This window comes from Lycorma delicatula, chromosome 2, assembly GCF_047948215.1.
Source record: "Lycorma delicatula isolate Av1 chromosome 2, ASM4794821v1, whole genome shotgun sequence".
Taxonomy (NCBI): Eukaryota; Metazoa; Arthropoda; class Insecta; order Hemiptera; family Fulgoridae; genus Lycorma; species Lycorma delicatula.
This window is the reverse complement of record NC_134456.1, coordinates 185,866,140-185,892,292: the sequence shown is the minus strand read 5'-3', so window position 1 is coordinate 185,892,292 and position 26,153 is coordinate 185,866,140. Positions and strand designations below refer to the sequence as shown.

Genomic DNA, 26,153 nt, shown 5'->3' with positions numbered 1-26,153 from the left:
AAACCTACATCCCATGAATATACTAAAATTTATTTATTATTTCTATTTGAACTTAAAAATATTGCTTAATGTTGCTATTTCAAATTTTATAGTATTCCAATAACATTGCTTTTACATAAAAAAAAAAAAAAATATTGGAATGAAAATAAGTAATTTATTGCTGAAATTAATGCTTATGACCTACTCACAATTATTTATACATGATAATATGAACCATCTTCATTTAATAAACATTGTGCATTATTTATACAATAAGACTTAGGAGAAATAAACCAAACTTATCTATAGATGCTGCATGTACAATACACATGTTCATATAAGGAATCAGTAAAATAAATTTACAAAGGGAAATGAGGCACAAAAATAGTTTTAAATGTTATAATTTCACTGTTTGATAAACTTTCTTTCTTTCACTGGCTTCAATTATGAAGTATACCACTGATCGGACCATTAAAAACATTAAGAAATGAACATTTTCTAAAAAGTCCTTTTTATCTTTAAGTATTATAGTTAAAATTTAACTATACACAAAAAAGGAAATGAGAAATTCTGATATATTCATTTTATATCTTTACAGAAAAAAACTGATTAAAAAAGAATTAAAATAAATGCAGGAAAAAATTCAGCAAATGAAGAAAAAAAATCATCTGATAATGAAAAAAAAATTATTACTATTCTATTGCTCATGTTAGTATATTAAGGATGCTTAACAGGAAAATTGTATAAAAGTAAAAACATAATTAATCAATTCATTTAAATAAAAAAAAGATTATCAACAAAAAAAAAAAAATACATACATATGATAATAAATAACAGAAAAGTATTAATAATGAAAGCCTTTGTAATGAATGAATAAATAATTATTTCATATGTAACAAGTATAATGACTAGAAAATTTAAACGAGATTCCTTAATAACAATCTATTTACGGTTCAAGAACAGCTGCAGTCTCGGCAAGACAGTGACAACCACAACCTGTAGGACAGACATTTTCTTTTTTGAACCAAGCTTCCATATGAGTTGAATGACCTCCATGCCCACATGCTATGCAGAAGTTTGCTGAACCTATAAAAAAAATATGACAAGAGAAATTTCTTAAAAAAAACTGTATATCTGGATGCTTACTTTTATATAATAAAAACAGAAAAGAAGTTGATATAACAATGGAAGATAAATTTTATAAAATCGAAAATAAAAGATAAATATAGGTTTAGTTAAACTGCTATAGGATAAGAACATACAACAGTAAGCATTGCAATAATCTGTCTGTATAAAAACGTTTTTAAAAAGAAAATCTATTTTTTACAATTCGTGTAATATTATATATATATATATATATATATATATATATATATATACTATATCTCTGACTCAAAACTTTCCAAAATGCTGTAATTTTTTTAGGCACACTAGTTGTTATTAGCACCAGGATATAATGTTATTATAATAAACACTTTAATTCAAAAGTGAAATTCTGGGGCGAACTCTCAGAACCATCTGAGATCAAAAGAGGTCTGTGCCAATGTGATGGACTCTACTACTATTCAACTGCACTTTGAAAATGGTAATCCGGGAATGGGTAAAAAAATACCCCCATAAATAAAAATAGGCCAAAAAATCCAAACAGACTGCCTTGGTTTTTCCGATGACTTGGCACTGCTAGCAAACATCGACAAAGCTAAAACACACATTAGAACTTCAAAACATTGTAAATAAAATTGGCCTACAAATATCATTAAAAAAATACAGAAATTATACCCCAAAAACCAAAAGAATTAAAAAAGAAGTAAACACAAATTGTAATAAAATCAAAATAATAATCAAATTTAAATACCTCAGAGAAATAACAACAAACAACCTAAATGAGGAAACCTATATCCAAACAGGAACAAACTAGCAAAATCTGGTACACCTACAGTAAAAAATGTCTCTCTGTAAACAAAAATTAAGACACAATCGCATAAGTCGCATTCACAGTTATAAAACTGAAAGCAACATATGCAACAGAAACACTCTTCCACCTGAACGAATAATTAAAAACTATTCTGAACAGACTCCAGAAAATCGAAAGAATTGGAAGAACTTGCATCAACAAAAAGTTAAAAAATGATGGGCAGTGGTGAATCGTACCCAACAAAGTCATGTACAAAGAATTAAAACCCATCTTGATACCATGCATAAGAGGAGACTAGGATTCTTTAGACAAATCATGAGTATGCAAGATTCAAGACTTCTGAAACAGCTGGTACAGTACAATCTTGACTTTTAAAAGTACTGGGAAGACTACCAGGCCTGAACAGTTCCTTTGAAGAGACTTGGATAATGAACTGACTAAAGTAATTCTATGCGGTCATAAAAGTTGAGAAAAAAAAACAATTTAATTTAACAATATAAACATGAAGTATCACAGACAATAATGTGCCCCCTCCCCCACACACACACACTATACCCTTACATTCCCTTACACTCAAGGCAATTAAAAGATACAATATCACAAGTAAATATATTCCTCACACAATACGGCATAGACGTAAAGTGCCATTCCGTATACTAAAGGTGAAATAAAGCCACAATTAAATAAAAATAGTAAAAATCTAAATTAAAACAAAATTACCATTGGTATAATCCAAATAGCTAAATAAATAACATATTATATTATTATATATTTGAGTATAGATGCATGGCTTTAAGAAACAGCAAGACATTTTATAACATTATCATATTGTTTCATAAAATACTTTGGATGTTAGTCCCTAATTTAAATTTCTAATGCAATGCTGTGTAACAAACACAGTCCACAATAATGTAGTGCACCGTTAGCTGGCAGCTGCAGCAAACACAAACAGGTGCATCGGTCTGAGACATGAGATGTCCATGAGTGAGTTTAGTGTGCCCTATTTGTAAATGGAAAATAACAATCTCCTCTTGACAGATATTCCTAATTGAAGGATTATACAGGGACAGTGTTTTTAATTGGGCAAAGTTTATTGTTGATGGTGGCATTCCATTCACTTGTCATATGAGTACATGTCATATGTATTCCACACTGGAGGGCCTGTAAGAACTTATGGAATCTGAACAGACAAGTACGTGTCAAAATGTTGAGCTAATTTTATTTAAGGCCTTATTAATAGAATACAGCTCCACAACAAAGGCACTGGCAATATTGGGAAGGCCAAACATATATGTTTTATTGCCAAACACAAAAGCACAACAGAATTATCATGTTTATCTGTATAAACTATAGCACCAAGATTCATGTTATTTAAAATATTATAAAATTCTTGTTGTTAGATAAGCAGTTGGTGTATTTATGAAACTGATAAAGACTAAAGCAATAATTCACGATATATAATAGACTGATTACATATAATAATAAATATAATCAATAATATACTACTGGTGCTGAGCTCCGATGCCTAGCGGGGCAGTAGATCTCAGGTGTGCCTCATACCAATTAAGATGTGGGTTTGAGAACACTGCATCAAAGTTTGGATGATTTGTTTGAGCTTTAATGAGAGCTACATAGAAGCAGGTCATCTGATTTTGTCTATTCCAAAGAGATAGATCATCGCTGTCTACTAGAAGATTTACCACAGGGCTTTAATGAAAATCATCTATAGCAAGACAAACAAATGAATCAGGAATTACATTGAACAACCTAAGAATGGTGGCTTGTGTCGAAGAATAAGCCATGCAAGCTGCAGAAAAAGTACCATTATACTGTCAGATTAACTGTAACAGGCAGTAAATATAACAGAGTATAATTTATATGTATGATGATTCATTTGTTGTTGATTTTGACACTTCAGCACAGAGCAGTGTTCTGAGTCATACAATTAAGCAGTAGAATTATTTAAATGTAGCTGTGTATGCATGTAATGTGCTTTCATTCTGTCATATAATTTACTACATTAAACATTTACTACATATAGTTTGACTACATTAAACATAATTTAAAAATTGTTATGAACTATAGTTTGGCTGTAAAGTTAGGGATTAAAATAAGAACTGAGCACATGAGTTTTGCCATATTGATGATGTAACATGAACTGCAAGACCATTCATTAGACGGTTCTTTCTATTTTACAAAGATAAAGAAAATTAGCAATAAAACGAAACATTTAGTCCAGTATCTAAATTTGCTACAAGGCCAGTGCCTCATGGTGAGGACTTACCTATACCGCATCCTCTAACACATCTCACTTTAAAAGATGAACTGGAATATGAAGTAACCATTGAAGTTTGACTAGGGAAGCATGATTATCCTTCTTTTGAATTCACTGAAGACACCAGCCTAGCTTTTGGGATCTACGCTGAATGCCTGGACTTTTCTCCATACTGACCCTGAAGTACGTTTCTTTTGTAGTCATAAGAAAGAGTTTTAAGGTTTATATTCTGAAGAAAATGGTTCAGTGTACTGTAGCAAAATTTGTGCTATCATGGAAGGACCTCATCATGATGATAACTCTACACAACTGAAACTGATCATTGATTCTTCAAAAAACTAGTTTAAAGGCTGTCCTTCTACACAATGATAAGTCAGGGTGGAGGTCATTTAAAAAAGTGTTGCGCAAAACCATTTAGGAAATCATAAATTCTCCAACTACAACGACAGAGTAAATCAATTATTGCAGTCATACAAAGATATGGGTTGTAATATGTCCCTAAAAATTAATTTTTTGGATTCATATGTGGATTTCTTTCTGAGAAATCTCAGCCCCATCAGTGAAGAGCATGGAAACAGTTCCAACAGCAAATCTTGGTCATGGAAAACTGGTACCAGCAACAGTGAGCTAAGAGTGTAAAAACGTTCACAGATTATGGTTGGATGCTAAAGAGGGATGTTCGAGATGCCAAACACAAAATGAAAACAATTACACATCAATTACAAATCACATTTTAGATAAGATGAATAGTGCCCTGCTTGCATGTAAATTCTTACAGTTCTTTTAAAGTTTAGCTACTTATCACACAAAAAAATTCAGCGTGATAAACTCTATTAGGATCAAATATTTTGTTTCTTGTGAAAAAAGAAATTAATTTTGTTCTTCAGCGTAATTTAACTGGGTTACAATAAATACAAAAAGTATATGAGCAATAAAAAATATCAAAATATGAGTATAATAATACAGAGGCTATTTGCAAAGTAACTTCAGATTAGTTATTGAAAAAAAAAATTATTATATACATCTTATAGCTATTTTTCTACATAAATGCCATCCAAATTAAGACACTTGTCATATTTGCAAACAAGTTTTTGAATACCCTCGTCATAAAACTCTGCCGCCTGTGAATTAAGCCTAGTAACACTGTTTTTCAACTCTCTTGTCACTTTCAAAACGCTGCATCAGTAACCATTTCTTCATTTTCAGGAATCAATTGGGAGCCAAATTAGGGCTATGGAGGATGGTTAAACAATTTCCATTTGAAACTGTCGATCTGGTATTGGGTGCACACTGCAGTATATGGGCAAACATTGTCATGGAAAAAAAAAACGATGCCTGAACTTAGCATGCCACGTCATTTGTTTTGTGTGCCTCTTCTATACTTCTTGCAATATCTAGCAGTAAGTTTCAGCATTAATTGTTGTGCCTCTTTCCATAAAATCAGCCAAGATCACACCTTTACAATTCCAAAAAACTGATGCCATTAGCTTTTTTTTAAAAAGTGTTTGACAGATCTTTACAGGTTTTTGAGGAGAACTGGTACGTCTGCACACATTGATTGAGATCGAGCTTTTGTTTCCATATTAACAAATTTAACCTTTGTCTCATTGCCTATTATGATGTGGTCAAGGAATTCATTCTTCTTGTTATGGTAACAGTGAAGGAAGGTTAGTACTGATCCCATCTTCTTTTTTGTGTGCTCATCAGAAAGAAGCTTAGGCATCCAGTGAGCAAAAATTTGAGGAAATCTAACCTATCTGTTATGATTTCATACAACATTGAACATGATATGCGAGGAAAAAATTAGGATAATTCTGTTATTGTGCATCAACAAAATTTCAAATTTTCACATTGACAATTGCATAAGTTTATCTGTGACAATGGAGGGTCGACCAATTCTTTCATTGTCATGAATGTTTGTCTGACCTTCCCAAAACATATGGTACCATCGTCTTATCGCCCTGTCAATTCCCTCCATATACTTCACAAAATTTACGATGAATTTCTGCAGCTGACAAGTTTTTGAAAAAAAATGAATGACAGTATTTCACAGTCAGTGGGATTTTCTATGACAGCAGTCATTTTTAAACAAGAGTTTTACAGGAACAAACAAGCGAGCAATATTACTACTAGAACCAAACACATACACCAATAACACTACTAGAACTTCATGATTTCATGAAATGAACATTGTCTTAAGTAAATCAGTAATGAATGTAACGACTCTTTTATAATTATCCAAAACCAGAAACAAACCCTACTTACGGACATGAATAAGCAACAACAGATTTAAACCTTGATAAAATCAAATTATCTTTTTAGTCATTAAAATCTTTGTCCATAAAAAAATTTAGCAATCAAATCAATAACTGATATTGATACACATTTTTAACTATAAATCTGACACTAGATTTATTAATTAAAAAAAAAAAAAAAAAAAAAAAACTGTAAAATTGATGTATTTAATTTCTATTAAATTGATGTAAATAGTGACACAATGGAATGGCTGTCTGGTCTTTAAGAAGAATGATCGTTAAAGCTTCTCACAATTGGATAAAAAAGTTGTAAAATGCAAGAAATGATATAACTGATGAAAAGTGAAATTTAACACTTTATATCGGCTTTTGGTGGGATAAAAGAAAATTATTGTAACTATAATACTTAAAATATTTACTATAATAACTAATGTTTACATTTATTATAATGATTATGTTTATTGCCACATGCAATATGGCTAATTTACTTAGATATTAATACTACAATTTTTATAAAAATAGTGACATACATCTTAGTATGTTTATATTTGTTAAATAGATTTTTTTTTTCATTAACTTCTTTAACAAACGAGGTGTTCAGACACAAACTAAAAATTACATATTATATCAGTATTTATTGATTTGCATGGCATTTCTCCCGCCACCACCCCATTCGGTCGCCCTAAAGCATAAGACCGAATGTCTGTGCTACAAACGGCTACTGAGCCTCGAATCACATTAGCTACCAGTGTTCTAACTAGCTCCTAGAGCTAACCTAATTGTGTGAGCAAACTAAGCATAGTGCTACACACCACTTGCTTCATGTCCCACCGCTCACTTGTTATATATTCTAAAATGGGTAGGCGCACCCCGTCAACTACTAAAATATAAACAACATTCAATAAATTAAATTTATCTCGTCAAGAAAGCAATTTGCTGCCACACCTAGGTTGCTGAATGCTAGCAAGTGCCTTTCCACCATATTAAAGTGCTTGGAGCTTTAATTGGCCGATGGCCAGCCATAACTCTCGGGTAGCTTTCCATAGCAGTGAGGTAGAAGTCTTCCCTTAAATATACTACTGATGCTGGTTGAACAAAGTAACTGCATCCAATGCGGCTCACGCCACAGTGACTCGCTGCTTATGAGTGGCCAATTTTCCCCTTGACCTCTTAAGTTCCAGGATGGCCTGAGTTCTGGTCCCCCAAGAGCTGGGCAGTCGAACATCATATGTTCGTTCAACTGGACCTTCCTGCAGAGGCACAGCTCATCAGCTGCTAGTCGAAACCGAAACAAATATTGGTTCAAGTTCGCGTGGTTGGAGAGTACCTGAGCACCCCTTGCCCTTAAAAACGAAGGAGAGGCATACCATCCTCCAAGTCCTATATATAAATCTTTACAAGGATCTTCTCTTAGTCGTGGCATTAATTCTTGCTGCTATGAATCCATTGCGAGGCTGTAAAGCTTCCTCCTTAGGTGGGAGATGGGCAACTGAACAAAAATTAGAACTGGTGCATTGTGATCACCGTTCCGCTCTGCTACAGGCCAGGCTCAAAACCTCATCCCTAATACCTCGGCCTCCCTGCCTCTTCGCAACTTCCACATGGCCGCCCGAACTTTTATCACTAAATCAATTGAGAGAGCCTTTCCCAATATAGTGGTAGCCTCGTAGGAGGTTGTTTTAAAAACACCAAGGCATACTATTAATGTTCTGGGTACTCCTTAAATTCTGATTAAGTGCTTGATTTCTGTCCAACCTATGGGCCCAAATGAACACAGCATAAGAGACCATACTTTCGAAGACACCTCGGTACACCATGTACAAATGACGGCCCGACAGTCCGTAATCCTTCCGAGCAATCCTCCTAAGCTTGTGCATCACAGAAACTGTGTCTGCCACTAATTGCCTAATGTAGTTGCTAAGCAGCAACTTCTAATGAAACAAAACACCTAGGTACTTATGAACTCTAACTCAGCTGATCACACAGCCTTTATACTTAATGTGGGGGTTACGACTGTATGATAATTTGTCTGCAAACTTGAGAAGCATAAACTTCGTCTTGGGCACAGAAATCTTTAATTTTTGCATGTCCATCCAACCATCTGCGGTCGACAAAGCTGCCTGCACCTGGTCTTCTAGCTGTGGTTGTGAATAACCACAAACTAACAGGTGACAGTCATCGGTGAAAGCCTGGTCTGTGACCGCTTCTGGGAATGCCAGATTCAGAAATCCGTCAAATACCAGGTTCCACAGCAGGGGACCGAGAATGGAACCATGCAGGCTTCTCCTGGTGACAGCCCTTTCCACAGGCAGGCGCGCATCTCTAAACAGAGCCGTATGGTTAGACAAAAATAGACACGCACTACGGCCTGCAGGGCTACAGGAACATTGGAGTATTCCAAGTCATAGAGGACAGAACTCCAACACTTGGAAGGAAATACTGCCTTATGTCAATAAAAATTGCCAAAACATATTTACAGTCGGCGCCTTCCACCTTGGCAAGAGCATTTAAGATGCAATCCTTAGTGCTAACAACCCCTTTCATAAAGCCATGCTGGCCTCAATTTAGAAGTGAGTTCATATCGATGGTTTCCCAGAGCTGTTCCACAACCAGCCTTTCAAGCAACTTGCTGATTACCGGCAAGAGGCTGATGGGTTGATAACTGCTGACCTCACTCAGATCCTTTCCTGATTTTAAGAGCACCCTCACCAAAGCCACCTTCCAAAAAGTCAGAAAGCAACCCCAACTTAGGCACTCCAAGAACAGCCTGCCAGGTGGCTCTCTTACTGATAAGTAGAAGATAGAAAATATCTGGGTCAAGATGGTCAATCCCCGGTGCTATTTGAGAAATCATTTGGTCTATAACTACGAGTTCCACAGCCCGTATGCCAGGGAATGTTCTGCATCATTAAGCAAGTAGAGGTTACTGAATTCAATGAACTATGTGAGACCAGCACCTCTGGGGGTCAGTGAGTGGTGAACCCCAGGCGGAAGACTTGGTGTTAGTGTCCAGAGCAACCAGCACTCTGATGCCCGGAAGACCGTCCAGAATCCGCCCCAACTTCGCCAACAAGTCATCGATATTCCATCCAATCTGGAAGTATCCTGACACCAGTACAACATCAAGCGTACCCCTCGTGATTCAGATGATGGTGAATTGCTCATCAGAAAACTGAGGCATCTAGAAGACACCCAACGAGATCGAGCCGACCACTTTTGCAGACAGCGGCTGTTCTTCACAAGAATGAATAACATCAACTCCGTGGAAACCAACTACCCTATCTCCAACTGTGTATGGCTCCTGGACCAAGAGGACCTCGAGCATTTTTTTATTATAACAGTATTAAAAATTTTTATTGTTAACAATGCTGTATCTCTTACATTATCCTTTACAAGAAATTAACAAATGGGTTGGGGTGGGTATAGGCCTTGCAGATGTTTACTTTTTTAAAAACTTTACCTTTAAAACAAAATGGGTTTTTAAAATTGCATTCTCTTTCTAGATGTTTATACCAATTAACAAAAAATACATATAAATGGAAAAATCAAATCTATCTGCAAAAGGGAACTTTCAAATAAAAAGGGAATTTACAGTTAACAAGCTTCGCTAATATTATAATTTAAAATAAATCAAAGTTTATATACATAAAATTATAGTGTAAATAAATAAAATCTATGTACAGTAAACATAAATGTAATCATAATGAAGTAGACATGTCAAAAAAAAAAAAAACCAATGAAGGATTATAGTAAAAATAATATTTAAGAGAAATTATAGATTACAAACGGATTAAAATTATTTTATGCACTATTGCATTAAAGTCATGAAAATATATGGCTAGTGAGTATATTAAAAAAAGGAAGCAGTTTTTATTTCTTTCATCAGTGGATATGTTATGAAAATACCTTTTATACAAGTAGAATGCAGATGGTATATCATTGTACTGTTTGCACTATTACAACTTATTTTGCTGCACTGATGTATCAATCACATCAGGAATCGTAGCATATGCTATGCTACTCCACAGAAAAAGGAACAGCATTGTAAAATATAAATTAATTTAAAAATAAAAGTAGATGTCATTAAAAGCTATATTAATTATTTAAAATACAAACATGTAAAATAGCATGAAGAAAAATACATGAAAATACTAAATAACAAATAACTACAAAGAATGCAATTCAAAAAGTGTTAATAAAAATTATTTCATCTTTAAGAATTTGTAGAACGGAGAAGCAGAAAATTCAAGGTGTTGTTATAATTCAAATTATTTATTGGTATGAATAATATTGATTCGGTAAAAGAAAATCTTTTACCTGTACTTAAAATAAATTGGTGGGAAGATTTTTTAAAAATAATTCAGTAATTACAAATGGTGATGAAAGTACATAATGAATCCCTTTTTTGTAAGCAGAAGTACAGTACTAGGTTACATGAAAACAGTTCAGTTATCTGTTTTAGTAGAGGTGAATGTTGGTTATTTTTGAAGAATAAGTGATAATATTTTTAAATTACTATTTTAAAACTGCTTACTACAGATAGGAAAAAATCTCATACTGGGTTATACACAGGGTGCATATTGTGAGATTATACATTATATTACAATATTACTTTTATAAAAATTTTATGATTTTGGTAGAACACTGGAATGTACCAAAGTGCTTAGAAACTAGGCAAAAACCAACACTTTTCACCATATTTTGGTAAAGGTAAAAAAACATGATTATAAACTGATCAAAACAAGATTTATGAACTAATATCAACAAAACAGCTTAACTTACCTTTAACAGGTATATGACAAACTACGCAGCGTAGACAAGGTTTTTTACAAGTTGAACAATAAGCATCTTGCTGAACAGTACTTTCACATGACAGACATTCAATTCTAAATTCAAGACCTTTGTGAGTTTCCTGATTGCTGGATATGTATTTCATAATCTTAAACAAACACATTTAATTACAAGTAATTAAAAACCATAAGAAATAATTTGTGTAACATTATAATGAAAAAAAACAACAAAAATTATAAAATTTTTTGACAAAAAATATTACTTACACTAGATGATATTAAGCTAAAATTTATGTTAACTGATGTCATAATATAAACATTTTTTTTTTTACCTGAGCCCTTGCATCAAGTAGGTGCCATCGATGAAGGATTTCAGCATACGCACGTTTATACTCATCATAAAGCCAGGAAGTACTACCATCCATTCTGCAAATGACAATTTATAAATTAATCTCTTTATTAAGCAATAGACTTAAATATTCATTTTATTTTTTATTTTTTGGCTAAAATCTAAGTAACAAAATAAACTGCACTATCATAAAATAAAGAAACATCATCAAAAAGGGCATTTTGAATCAAAAGAAGAAATTATATACTCCTGAAGCTTAGAACTTATTTTTACATAAATTTTAAATAAAAATAAAGAATACATTATTCAAGGATACCAAACGTTTTCTGAACAGTGAGTTGCTTACAGGTTTGCAGTATGGCAAAATATAATTTTAATAAGTACTTGATCATGAAAATGATTTCAATCTGTGTGATAAATATAATTAAAACTATGCTCAGCAAAGCAGAAAAATTAACAAAACAATGAACTGCATGCATTATTTTTCATATTTCATTTATATTGTTACATGAGCATTTAGCTATAATACATCAGAGGTCTCAAGATGTGATTAACACATTTATCTTTCAGTCAATCAGCATGTGGTACTTAACCAAAACAAGTAACAAATCTTGGGTGTCTTAGTAATTAAACAAAAAAATAGTGTGAATGATTTATAAATTTACAGATAAAAAAGCTTGTGTTCAGAGTAAATAAGATAATGAACTGAAATTTAACACAAACAATAATAAATCCCAATGAAGAAGCTTTAAAACTTAGAAATGTTGTAGAGTACCACAGAATACCTAATAGTGAAAGATATTCACCTAGGTTGATAACTTTCAGTAAAAGTTAACTTCCACCTAAGATAATGAGAAACGTTAAAGCAGGTATAAAATTTAATAATATGGCTGTTACAATTTAACTTGTAAAAAAAAAAATCATATTATGTTTACTATATCTGATATAAACAACAAAATAATGAAGTAATAAGGTTTTAATTTCAAAAGGCTAAAAATTTAATTTTAGATCCGCTGCTGTGTTTGTAGTTATTGCAACACAAATATTCACTATAACACAAACTGACAAACTACAGTTATTGATGGCAAGGAATGCAAATATATACTGTGAAATATCTTAGCTCATGGAACCAGTTAAAAAACCAGAAACAATATATTTATTGGTGATTAAAAACACAAAAAATATGGTGTAAAGTATATAAGTTTATAAAAAAGAGCTTTTAAAAAAAATACCTTAGAACTAAATTTTTGAAAAGCTGGTCACGATTTTGTTGATTGTTACACTGAAATTATATGAAATGATTAAATATAAGGACTTCCAATTCAATAAATGTGTATTCTCAGTATTTTTGGGATGAAAGGCATCCTGCTCATAGCAATATTAGGCAATAATATAATAACGTAGATCTTAGGTAAAATGTAAAGTTCTTATATATTAATTAATGAAAAAATCTAAGTCCAAAGTAAAAAAAAAAACATCTTTAAGCAAAGCTTCAGCCTGCAAAGCAAAACATTTACTATATTTGATATAATGTGTTAATTAATTTAATCAATTTAATTAATTTTCAGTATTCTGTCTGAATTTTCAATATTTTGGTATAAGAAATAATCAAAACGACATACTTTATATAATGTCCAGTTTCTGATTCCAATGGTACATGCTCAACAATATTTGAAGATAATCGAAAATCATCCAATGATTCAGACCATGAATTTGAACGATTCTGCTTTAAAACACTGAAATTCCAGCCATCCAATGACATATCTACTTCATGTATTGTATGATATGGTGAACCTCCAGGCTAGAAATAATGGAATATTTTATTAAAAATTTACGAAAAAAAATTACAGTGCTCATATATAAAAATAAAATAATACATACATTCTTTTTTTTAAATCAACAGATTATATAAAGGTGGTCTTTTATTTATATATTTGTGTATATAAAAAAAAAACAAAAAACAATTACTAATATCCTACTTTTATAACATGACTAAATGCCAAAATCATACTGTAAATAAGTCTTAGTACAATAGTCAGAAAGATTCCACGTTAGATTGCATGTGTGTTGAATTATGATATTTCCTTGTTAGATCAGATGAAAACAGGTTATAAAGTGAACTAACTTCATTTACCACATTATACTTCTACTTCTTGAATGAATGTTAACTAAGCAGAAAAATAACACTGGATAGGTGCTTTCATAACAGCAACTATCTGATCAAGATTTTTTACAGGTAGATAAAATAGTTATTCCTAAGAGGTGCCATAAAATAAAACATTATGGATGATAGCAAGCAAAATACACCATCACACTTTTAATAGTCAGGTTAACATTCAACAGGAACCATAGGAAAATTTTTTTAGTCCTAGAAAGCAATGAATATATGTACACATGTAAAGGTTCTAGAGAAGTGCAAAATGTCAGAACAAACAACAATGAAGTATAGTAAGGTACTGTTTGAATTCATATTAAGCTGAGTCATAATACTGAAAGGATGCATCAGATGATGTTTTTGTAGAAATACTCTTTAATGAATTTTGGCCACCAATAGTCAGAAAATAATCTAGTTACTTACACAACTTGCAGATATAGTCATGTAATAAGATGAAAGAAAAAAGACTGGTCCCCTTAATAATGTATGAATACAATGAAATTTTTTAAGTTATGATATTCTTGAGGTACTCTTAATTATTAGTACATCAAGATAACATAATAATAAAAAACAAACAGTATTCATGAAAAAAGTGTACATTTATTAAATGTGAGTGATAAGATTAAGATTACTTTAGTAAATACAATTTGAGGGGGGTGGACAGTAGAAAAACAACCACAAACACTAAGAAGGAAAAACTCAATTGAAATATAACAAAGCACTGATGAAATAACAAACAATAATTTGGGATACAAAATAAAAATAAAAATTAGGTATGTGATAAGTAACGTATTTTAAGTTTTGTGCAAAAGAAAAAAGACTATATTGAATTTCAAACATTAAATTGTTGGGCAAGAATATGTAATAATGAAATAAAAATAGCTTGAGCAACATTTAATATAAGACCCCAATATACAATATAAATCCAAACTAAAAATGCTGATTTTTAAATGATTTCACACACATTTTTAACATTCCTTAGGAAGCTAAATAAAAATCCCTGCCTATGGATAAATCCTATCAATAGCTGATTTTTAATAAAAAAAGTTTTCCTGGAACTTTCAAAACCTATTCTACTCGTTAAAATAATGGAAAAAGTTCATATAAACTTATGTCCTAAAATCCTTCATTAGCTAGTAAGGCAAGTAAAAGATTTTGCTTGGATTTCAGCTACCCTGGTGAAATGAGGTTATTCTAAAATTTTTAGTATGTTAATTAAGGGGCAGAATTAGTGATTTATTATGGTTTTTGACCTAAAAAATCAAGAGGTCCCAGAACTGTAACTGCAGTAGTTTTTGACAAATCTAGGATGAAACCATAAATTGGGTTAAAAGAACTCTGTTTTTATGTTTGATGTATAATAACTTTGCTAAATGGGTGATAAACACATAAAACTTTCAAACAAAACTTAAAAAGAAATTAATTCTGAACAAAATGGTTTAAGATAAGTTGAATAAAACAGAGAAAAGTTAAAAACATTCAAATTTTATTAAGAAACAGTAAACTAGACCAAAGTGTGTTATATGTACCAGTTTATAATAAATGTTCATAATGAGCCCACCATTTTCTACACATTTCTTGGCACGCTTCTGTTGCTCTTTTCAGTTTTTCAGGGATGTCCTTAAGTTACTTAGCTGGATCCATAATGAGGACAATTAATTCCTCATGAGAATGTATTTTTGTTTTGTATACAATTCTCCAACCATACCCAGATGCAAAAATCTAAAGGTGTTAGATCATGGTGGCCAAGAATATGGACCTCCACAAATGATCCATTTCTCAGGGATATTATGATTAAAGTGAGTGGAAATGACATAAGAGAAGTGAGGAGGCACGCAATCATACTTGAAGTATATTCGCTAGAGGAGCACCTTCAAGTAGCAGTGGCAATTCTTCTTGTAGAAAGTGCAAGTAGACCTCAGCATTTAAGCAGCCAGGGAATATGAACAGTCCAAACAGTTGATTGTGAAGAAGGTTGCACCATACATCGACACTAAATCAGTGCTGAAAATTGCCTTCCACCATTTCATGAGGATTTACTTCTGAGGATTGCGTAAGTTATTGATGCTATCTCGAATGAAATTTGGCTCATAGGTAAACAAAATATACTTGTTGAGTTGTAAAACTTGTTTTGTTTAAGTGTCCTCCAAACCACTGAATGTGAAACTCAGATCTGCTTAGAAAGATGTCATGTAATGACACTTGGGCTGCATTTATAATAATTTCATCAATAGCAGCATCATGTTGGACAGATTGTTCACAGCTAGTACGAACACTCTGCATTGAACCTGTTTTCTGAAGATTGTGAAAAGTTGCGCTAATTGTTTTAGGATCTGGAAACTTGCGATTCAGAAAACATATTTCATACTCTACTGCAGCATCCGTAGCATTATAATTATAAACACCAAACTGAATACAGTATTAACATATTCCTTTCTTGTAAATACGTATGGCATTACTTCAATGGCAAACCTATTATGTTCAAACTAAAATTCACAGAAATCTTTGCTAATAGCAGCACAGTTCACAGTACCCGATATAGTTAATCACTCAGTACCCTTACAGTATTGTACATTGTTGATCAACTGCTGCTATTTTATTACAAACTTTGAAATACTAATTTTTCAAATAATTTATTGTATTTCTTTAACAAAAAGATTATTATCTAAATAATTTATTTTTTAAATTAAATTAAATTTTTTTTTTGTAAATTTTGTTTTTTACAAATTTCTTACATTTCCAAAAAAAAGAATTTGGTGTTTGTTTATATTATGTAAGTACTTTCCTGACAAATATAGTAATGTACTATTTCTAAATAAAACTCAAATTTTCTAACTTTTTTGTTTCATTCAACTTACCTTACACCATTTTGATCAGAATTACATTCTCTACAAGTTTTGTTTAAAAGTTTGTAATGTGTTTACTACCCATTTAATAAAGTTATTGAACATCAAACATAAAAAAACAGTGTTTTTACCCTAATCTATTGGTTTTCACCCTTGATTTCTAAAAAATTACTGTAGATATGGTTCTGGGACCTATTTATTCGATTTTTCAGGTCAAAGACCATGAGAAATCACTGTTGCCCCTCTATTAATGTCATAAAAATTTCAGTATGACCTCATTTCACCAGGGTAGCTGAAACCAAGCAAAATCTTTCACTAGCTGTAAATTCACTGGAATTTTAAGACATATGGTAATATGAACTTTTTCCATTATTTTCACGAGTAGAATAGTGTATGAAAGTAATGGGAGAACTTCATGCTGTATCTCTATATTATAAGACCTAACAAAAAAAAAATAATTTTTATTTTTCAATGGCAGGATTGAATTCACTAATCAGGAAATGATAACAGATTGTTTCCAAATGTTTTAAGTGTTTTGTTAAAACTGGCATGTCCCCAATGTCACTTACAGTACTTAGTTTGATACCTTATTTACAAAGAATAAAAATTATACATTCAATATTTTTTATTAACATCATTTATTTTATGGTTTTAATTTATAATATGTTTTTTCTTTCGGATTCTAATTTTTAAAAATAATTTCAGTGAATCTTTCTAAAATTTGTTTATTAATTATATATTTCCATCAGTTATGGAATTCAAACTTATTTTAATTATTATAATTTTAATTAAATGATACTTTATTCTTTTTCTATTTGTAACATTCATCATATGTTTGACATTTCTCTTCAAGCATGTTTTTTTTCTACACCTGAATGTTTCAAACGATTTTGGTTCAAGTTTGAAAAAATCTTTGACTGGAAGTCTATATAATTTTATACACTGTTGTATATTACAAGTATGAGTAAAAAATTATCTATATTTCTGCCATAACATCCCTTTAAAGGTCTTTTACTGCCTTATGCGGATGCATACTTAAGAAATGGTATGGCTGCAGCAGTCATGTGTGCAAAATTTGATCCCAATCTCACCATTTGCCTTCTGGCTATTAAGCTGTAAACATGTCAGCTCCGCTAGCAGTTTGCATCAAGGAGGAACAACAAACAGTGGTCTAACTGTTCTGGTTGGAGGGTGTGAAAGAGACTGAAATTCATCCCAGACTTTTAACACGATATGGGGATAATGTTTTATCACGTAAAAGTATTTTTTCACGGATCAAGAAGTTTAAAAATGTGACACATGAAGAGGAGCAGGATGGTCGTCAACCTTCACCACGGACAAGACTAAGCAAGGTCAAAAGATGGTTTTGATAAATAGGCGATTTACATTGATGAGGTAGAATCTTCTTTGAACATCAGTCATGATTCTGACCATCATTAAATAAGTTCAACTTATTGTTAAGTCTGCATGGAATGGGTATCAGGACAGTTTATTACAGAACACAAGCTCAAAAGTATTGACATTTTCCAATGCTTACTTGATTGCTTTAACAAGAAAGGTGACAAATTTTTGAGCAGACTCATCACCAGTAATGAATTGGAAACACCCAGGATCTCTGATGAAGGAAAAATTCAAGACTGAGCCATCAGCAGGAAAGGTTATGCTGTTTTTTGGGACGCAAAAGGACCTATACTAGAAGACTTCATGGAATTGTTCTATACTGGACAACGATCAACAGTGCAAGCAACAGTGAAATGCTGGTAAACAAGTTGAAGCCAGCAATTTGCAACAAACACTGAGGTCTGTTGTCGAAGAAAGTGTTGTTATTGCATGACATCGCCCATCCACACATGGCTTCACACCATTCAAACTATAAAGTTAAATTTTGAGGTACTTGAACACTTTCCCTACAACTTTGATCTTGCTCCTTCAGACTTTCATCTGTTTTGGCTGCTCAAGGATGCTTTGCAGGTCGTTGATTTTCCACAGACTTAAGACTTCCAGGAAACAGTAGCTTTGTGACCAACCAAAAGCCTTCTTAGGAGAAATATGCAAGCTTGTGGACCGCTGGACCAAGTGCATTGACAAGGGAGGTAACTACATAAAAAAATGATGTACACATTGAACCCACCTTGGAGTAAATAAATTGTAGGATGAAAAGTGAAGATAAATTCTGACGCACCATTGTAAATATCAATGGTGTAACTGAACCAAATTTATTCATATCTATTTCATGAAAACTAGTGGTCATTCTAAAATTTCATAATTAATAATATACACACAAATAAATAATGAAGGTCAAACACATTACTTCTGTCAGGTATACACAGAAAAAACCTGATTCTGATTTAAAAATAAATTAAACTGTAATTATATATAGACATCAAGCTGAATAAGATTTTACATCTAATCAATCAAAAAAGTTTAGAATAAACTGATTTATCTTTTATATCTTGGATCACCTTGCTTATAGACCAATGTCAATCTCTGCATCCATTAAAACCTGAACTATTAGAGATGCATCATTGACACAAAGTTAAGCAAAACTACAATGACAACATATGCTTAATTACACAATTTTACTATATACATCACAAGGAAATTGATAGTTAAATACAAATAGAATAAATATATTCAACATTATTTCTGAATAAATCAAGTTTTCTTAGGTTTAATCTTGGAAAGGTTTAACTGAATTTTTCCAGCGTATCATTTAATTAATTTCATCTTTCTCCTTAAAAAGCAAGTAAAAAAGTAATAAACCTAATTAAAAAAATGGAATAATTCATTTAATCTCCTCTCTGCTACAATTTTATAAACTTATCTATCAGTTTTTTCATCAGGTAAGAACACCTAAGAATAACATAAATAATTACACAAAATTTTCAATGTTTTACATAAATATGAGCAAATCGTTGTAATTGTATATAATCTGATCTCTTTATCTTTTATATAACAGAGATATTCTTCTCAACAAAAGAAGATACTGCAGTTGTCATCACTTGCTAAAGTAACTGAGATATATACATAAAACTAACATGAGTTTTCTATTCTTTGAATTGATTAAACATTTTTCTCTATAAAGCTGTGCCCTCAGCAGAAATTATCAATAATCTTAGTTATTCCACATAGTTAAACAAAAACATTTAGTAGGAAGAAAATACATGTTATAAAAATAAATCTTGCCACTAAATCCTCTGTTAAGTATATATAACATACTTCATTAAACAAAGCAAACACATTTGAATAAACTACAGTCCTTCATAGCATAATAAAGTACAAAGATATAACAATACCTCTACAATGCTACAAAATTCATACCAGATAAATTTTTGGGTGAAAAAATCCTAAATAACAGATCTTATAAGATTCACAATCATTTTCAATTGACTATAAAAAACAGACTTTATTAATATTATTATCATCATCAGAATCATCTGTAATCTGTATAGCCTGGAATGTATAATAATTACTAAAAAAAAGTTCAAATTTTCTTCAATAAACAAGTATTATGAAACATGCTGACACTTTAAAATTATTTAATATTTTAAAATTTTATCTTTAAAGTTTTTATCTTGCTTGTTTTTATTATAATCTGCAAAAGAAATGATAAAACATGCCATAATGGTCTATATACTGGCTGGTCCATTTAAACTGAGACACATCTACATCTTAAAAAGTACACATTTTAGGAAAAAAATGTTTCCTATTAAAGTTTTTCCATTTCAAGGGGGAAATACGTTCACAACCTATGATGTCCTTGATACGGCCAAATAAAGGTCATATCAAGAGCAACTTAATTTTTTAAAATATTAACCTATATTTTTTATTGCAGAATTGAATTCTTTGCAAAAAAAAAAATTATTTCACTTTTTTTTTCTATTTTCTAAAATTGATAGTTTTTTAGTAATTCATCTTCAAAAATGCTGTAGGCACATAAATTGGTGTTTTTGGCTTCATTAGGTCTGGCCCAGCTGACGAGTTACATTCAGCTGATGTTAAATTTTAAATAAAAGAAAATTAAATTAAATTAAAAAAACAATCAATGCTATCAATAATGAAGAAGTAGAAAAAGAAGTTGAGCATGTAAACACCAACAAATATTTAAAAATAGCCTAAAAGTGAAGTTCAAGTTGCAAATGCCATCTGTCTAAGTGAATGTATTATCAGTGTCTTCAATTAATTTTTTTAAATTTTGTTAGTTGCTAACTATTAAATATTAAAATAATTAGCTTTTATTTATTGGAAATTATGGAACAATTTACAATTAGAGAAAGAACTGAGGTAATTTTGCTGTACAGAAAATGCTACTGAAATGTTGGTATTTCAGTAGCTTGCTTTGTATGCTCTACGATTCCCCAGTAAAATACTTCAAGTTATGCTTCTGTATATAGAATTGTGAAACAGTTTAGTGATGCTGGAAGTGTGGGGGGACAAAAATAGGAACCATCAAAATACCGTGATAGCAGAAAACAATGAAATAGGTGGTGGCTGCGGTGGTCAATATAGATCATCATGTTAGTTCAAGGAAGAATTTCGCATGACTACAGTATATTAAAAACCAGTGTTCTGAGAATATTAAAATGCCTGAAATTCCATCGTATCACATTTCACTGCACCAGGAATTGCATGGCAACAACTTTGAATTAAGAGTAGCATTTTGTCGATGGGCACTTGAGAAAAAGTACAAGTAGATCAAAAATTTTTTTTAATGTCCTATTTTCTGACAAATTAGGTTTTACTAATCATGGAGCAGTAAACAGACATAATATGCATTACTGAGCAGTGCAAAATCCATGGTAGCTAAGGGAAGTAGTACATCATCAACATCTGTGGACTGTCAATTTTTGGTGCGGAATCATAGGCTGTACATTAATCAAACTGCATTTTTTCAATGCAGAGAAATATGCAATTTTCTAGAAAATCAGGTGCCTTTATGGCTTGATGAACTACCCTTGGAGAAGAGAATGATATGGTTTCATCATGATGGCTGTCAGCACAATATTCAGTTACCACCAGAGTAATTTTGGACTGAGAATAAATAATCGTTGGATTGGTCGAGCTGATCCAGTTCAATGATCTGCTAGTTCCCCTAACATTACTCCAGTAGACTTTTTTTTTTTTTATGGGATTACCATAAAGAAAAGGTTTATCTAGTACAAACTACCCTTGAAAACATGAAAGAGTGTATAACAAACATCTGTACAGATATCAAGAGAGAAACTCAATTATATATTCATAGGTCATTCTTAAACCATATCGAAAAATGTATATAAGGCTTTTGTTGATGTAATTTATGTAGAATAAGTTTTTGTAATTATTTGAAATAAAAAGCATCAAACAAAATTTTAATATTTTAACTGAACAAAATGTGCAACATATGTAGGCTATGAACCATACTGTTATGTATTATATGATTAAAAAAATTAATTCAAACGTAAATAGATTTTATTTAGATTAATCCTTTAATTGATTGTTTTTATTTAAAATTTAATTCTCTTTTATTTAAAATTTAACGTCAGCTTTATTTAAAATTTAACGTAACCTTTGAAACTAAAAACACCAATTTATATGCCAACAGCATTTTTGAAGATGAATAAGTAAAAAAACTATCAATTTTAGAAAAAAAATCTGAAATGAAATTTTTATTTTTTTTTTGCAAAGAATTTGATTCTGCAATAAAAAAATGTTACAATTTAAAAAAATTAAGTTGCCCTTGAAGTGACCTTTGACCTTATCAAGGACAACATAGGTTGTTAACGTATTTCTCCCTTGAAAGAGAGTATTTCCCCTAAAATGTGTAGTTTCTGGGATATAGATGTGTCTCAAGTTAAATGGATCACTCGATATAAGAAGGAAGAATACTTACTTCAGGAGTGAGTAGAATATTTCTGGTTTGGGTATAAAAAATTATTAAAGAAAAAGGGGCAGTTAACAGTTAAAGGATCTTCGATCAATGAGAGTAAAAATATGTAGAAAATAATTAAATGATTCAAAATAGAAAATTCACTCACTCAGTTGTAATAATCTGTTCTAATTTATTTTTCCAATTTTTTGCTTTGGTTACTATAATCAATTTCTACTTAACTATTTAGTTTGTTTTTATACTCAAATCATAAATTTTTATGCTTTAAAGGTCACTTTTATTAGAAATTCTCACTCATAAATGTGAAGCAATCTTATATAAGGGTTATGACTACTACCCTCACGTATTGTTAACATAATAAGATATAAATTTAGTTAAAATTGTAATAAGTGTTGTTGATTAATCTAAGTAAGTTTTAAAACTAGTTATAATAAAATTATTTTTTAAATTCACATGAATATACATTAGCTTTAACCTATATTCATGTTTGAATATACTTATAAATGCTAGGCAGTGTGATAGATTCTTAAATGAACTGCACAGCAACTTTCTAGGTATAAAAAATAAAAACTTGACTGATATAAAGAAGATATGAGCAATAAAACAGTAAACCCTTTCTATTCAAAAAAGAAATTATTTAAACAGTAAATTATTTCAACTACACATTATCTCAAAATAAAAGAATTTCACATTTCTATTTCATAAAAAAAGAAGATATTTCTAACAAAGAAACTTAATATAATGATAATGAGGAAATATATAAATAAATAAATAGTAACAGAATTCATTTACACAAACTGGGCTAAGATAATGGGCTAAGTATAAAAAGCTTGCTACAGAACTGACTACAACTTCTATTTCAAACTGTCAGATTAAGGAAATTTTGATTTTTTAAAACTGTAATTGCTAACATCATAAATTTGTTTATATTGAATATAGAAATAATAATATGTTAAACAAAAATCACACATACCGCTGGTTAGTAACTAACATAGAGGCAGTAACAACTGTAAAAGTAATAATTATTATGTTACCACTTGAGTACTAAAACTGTACAACATGGCCTATAAGTGAGTATGGAACATTCTAATTAAAAATATGGGTTACAGTAATCTAAATAGGTATTTTCACTGTAATTTTATCCTTTGTATATAATTACATATATTAATATTTGTAAATTCTGTATTCAGAACAAAAAGCTTTATCAAACTGCAATAGTAATCATATCACAATATTTTCTATTATCTGGTTAATGGAACAAAATAATTATATAAATATATATTAATATTTTATTTGTAAATGCATATTATATTAATATTCGTAATATATTAATATAATATTAATTTGTAAATTCTGTATTCAGAACGAAAAGCTCTGTTATCAGAGTGAAATAGTGATTATATTAAAATGTTTTCTATTTATCAGGTTAATGGGACACAATAATTATATAAATGAATTCAAGATAACATACTAAAAAGTTAATGAGACCCTGACCCTTGTTCTTTAAAAATAACAATATCTAACTTTACCAAACCAGACAACAGAACTGTTTTTATGTAACTAAATACAATACTTTATACTTTGGTTTCGGAGAAAGGGCCTGATTATTCTTCTGCTGCCATTTTTAATAACTTGCTGAACCATTTAATCGGGTATTGGATAGGTTAATAACTATTAAATCCCTTAAATGTTGCTGGGAGGTGCCTTCCAGAATTAGACGAGTTTAAGAAAAGGATAAAATATAATCAGCAGAAGCCAAATTTAATAAACCATGCCTGCAAATCATTAAAGTTAAATAATACTGGTTCCAGTTGTAGTGCATTCTATCAGCATTTCGGTAGCTTATGATCATACTAGTTAAAACCAGTAGATACATTAGTTTAGAAAAAAAGATTATAAACATCATACAAGATAATCATCATATTAAAACAGAAACAGAATAGAATTCTCTTTAAAGATATCGAATGACTTAAAACATTTCATTATAAATATTAATAGGCAATAAACAAAAAGAAATGAAAGGAGTTGAAAATAGCAATTTTATGCCATTTAAAAAGCATCAAACAGATGTCTACCAGTTTGCTATTGACTTGTAGACCATCTCACATGTTGTCTCCTCAAAGCCATAACATCCCTTTTACACTTGCTAATGACTCTTAACACTAAAGATAATACAATGATAGAATGAATTTTATACTACAAAAATTAAGTGCAAATTAGCTGTAATATCATGCAGCAAGAACACTGAATGAATGAATGAATGAGAAAATGAATAATTTGGGTTCAACCGACATCAATCATACTTTACCTTTAGCCACCACCTCCCTGATGTCATTCGCTAAAAATAATAAAAAAACAAACAAATACCAATCAATAATGAAAAAAAGCAATGAATTCATTACTAGAACATTCAATATTACAGTATTCCATCATTATCATCAGTATATGCATTTATACAAGGGACATTTATTTATTAATTAAAAACTCAAATCATTGATAGCATGGTTATTCCTTACTGCACAAGGATTAGCTCTTTCAGTCATCCGTGGGATACTTTGCTATTTCAATATTACTTTGTTTTCATAATCTGTATTTGGCTATTACCGATAAAAAAAATTATAGAAAAAATTTCCATATATGAATCTTTTTGAAAACTGTCAACACAATTCAAGGGTAATTTTAATTATACATTTTCAAAAATTTAGCTTTGCTAAAACTACATTTAATGTTGATTGAATTTTAACTTCTATTTTAATCTGTGAAAATATGAGAAATATTGAATCAAGGAAAAAACCTTATCAAGCTTGCATGATCCGTTATGATAATTACTTACTGAACAGTATCTACTTATTTAAGATACTTTATTTCAAAGGTTTACTTATCCTATATATTTATTCAATTCAAGATTCTATTTATTCAAAAGATGTATTATTAAAAGAACTTATTCATCCAAAATTTATTTTATATAAGTGTTTTTTATCAAGTATTATTTCATTATACCAATGAACATTTTAAAAAAATAATGCCCGGTTTTTGGCAGGCAGTTTGTACAGACATTAAATTACCTAAAGATCACTTCTTTATTTTGAAAGGAGTCTTGTGATCCTATAACTTATTATTATTATTATTATTATTCAGTCAACAGATTATTTAATGAACACTGTTCTTTTTTGTCTTTTATGATTCATCAGTGATAATATGTTTCGGTTCTCTTATTAGGATCCCAAATTTATCAATCTAATTCTCTTTATAATTAAACGATGTATAAAATTATTACAAAAGAAAGTTATATGGTGCAGCCTCCAAAGTCTTTTAAATAAATGTGTCAAATTGAATAAACGACAGTTTAACCTTTAAATATATTGTTTATATTCTATCTTTAAGCAACCGGCAATTCTGTGCGATTCATTAGTTACAGCGTTAAAATGCATCACAATAATTGTACATGAAGATTAATGTTAATCACCTTCAAACTACAAAAAAAAAAGAACTACTAAAATATATTTTGAATTTTTATAAGTTTTAAAAATTAATAACTGGTATTTTAATTTTTCTTAAATACTGTCTGCTTTCAATGCAATTCAATATTTCATAATTCTATTTTCAACCATTTAACACAATACTGGAAAATAATAATATCAATGTTAAAATAAAAAAAACCCATTAAACATTACGCATGTATGGGAAAGTTTTGATGTTGAAACAAATTTATAAAAATAAGAT

At 30.5% G+C, this 26,153-nt stretch overlaps 1 protein-coding gene across 1 annotated transcript in view; it reads right to left on the bottom strand.

Moving 5' to 3' along the window:
- Positions 1–131: 131 nt before the first annotated feature.
- The window catches only part of Wdr59 (WD repeat domain 59), a 153,299-nt gene continuing 127,277 nt past the window's right edge, over positions 132–26,153 (bottom strand). The window contains exons 18-21 of the mRNA XM_075356849.1: positions 13,186–13,364; positions 11,547–11,640; positions 11,207–11,363; positions 132–1,065 (exon numbers count right to left, since the gene is read on the bottom strand). Of these exons, the coding sequence (XP_075212964.1) occupies positions 926–1,065; positions 11,207–11,363; positions 11,547–11,640; positions 13,186–13,364 (570 nt within the window). The 3' untranslated portion in view covers positions 132–925. The remainder of the gene's footprint in view (positions 1,066–11,206; positions 11,364–11,546; positions 11,641–13,185; positions 13,365–26,153) is intronic.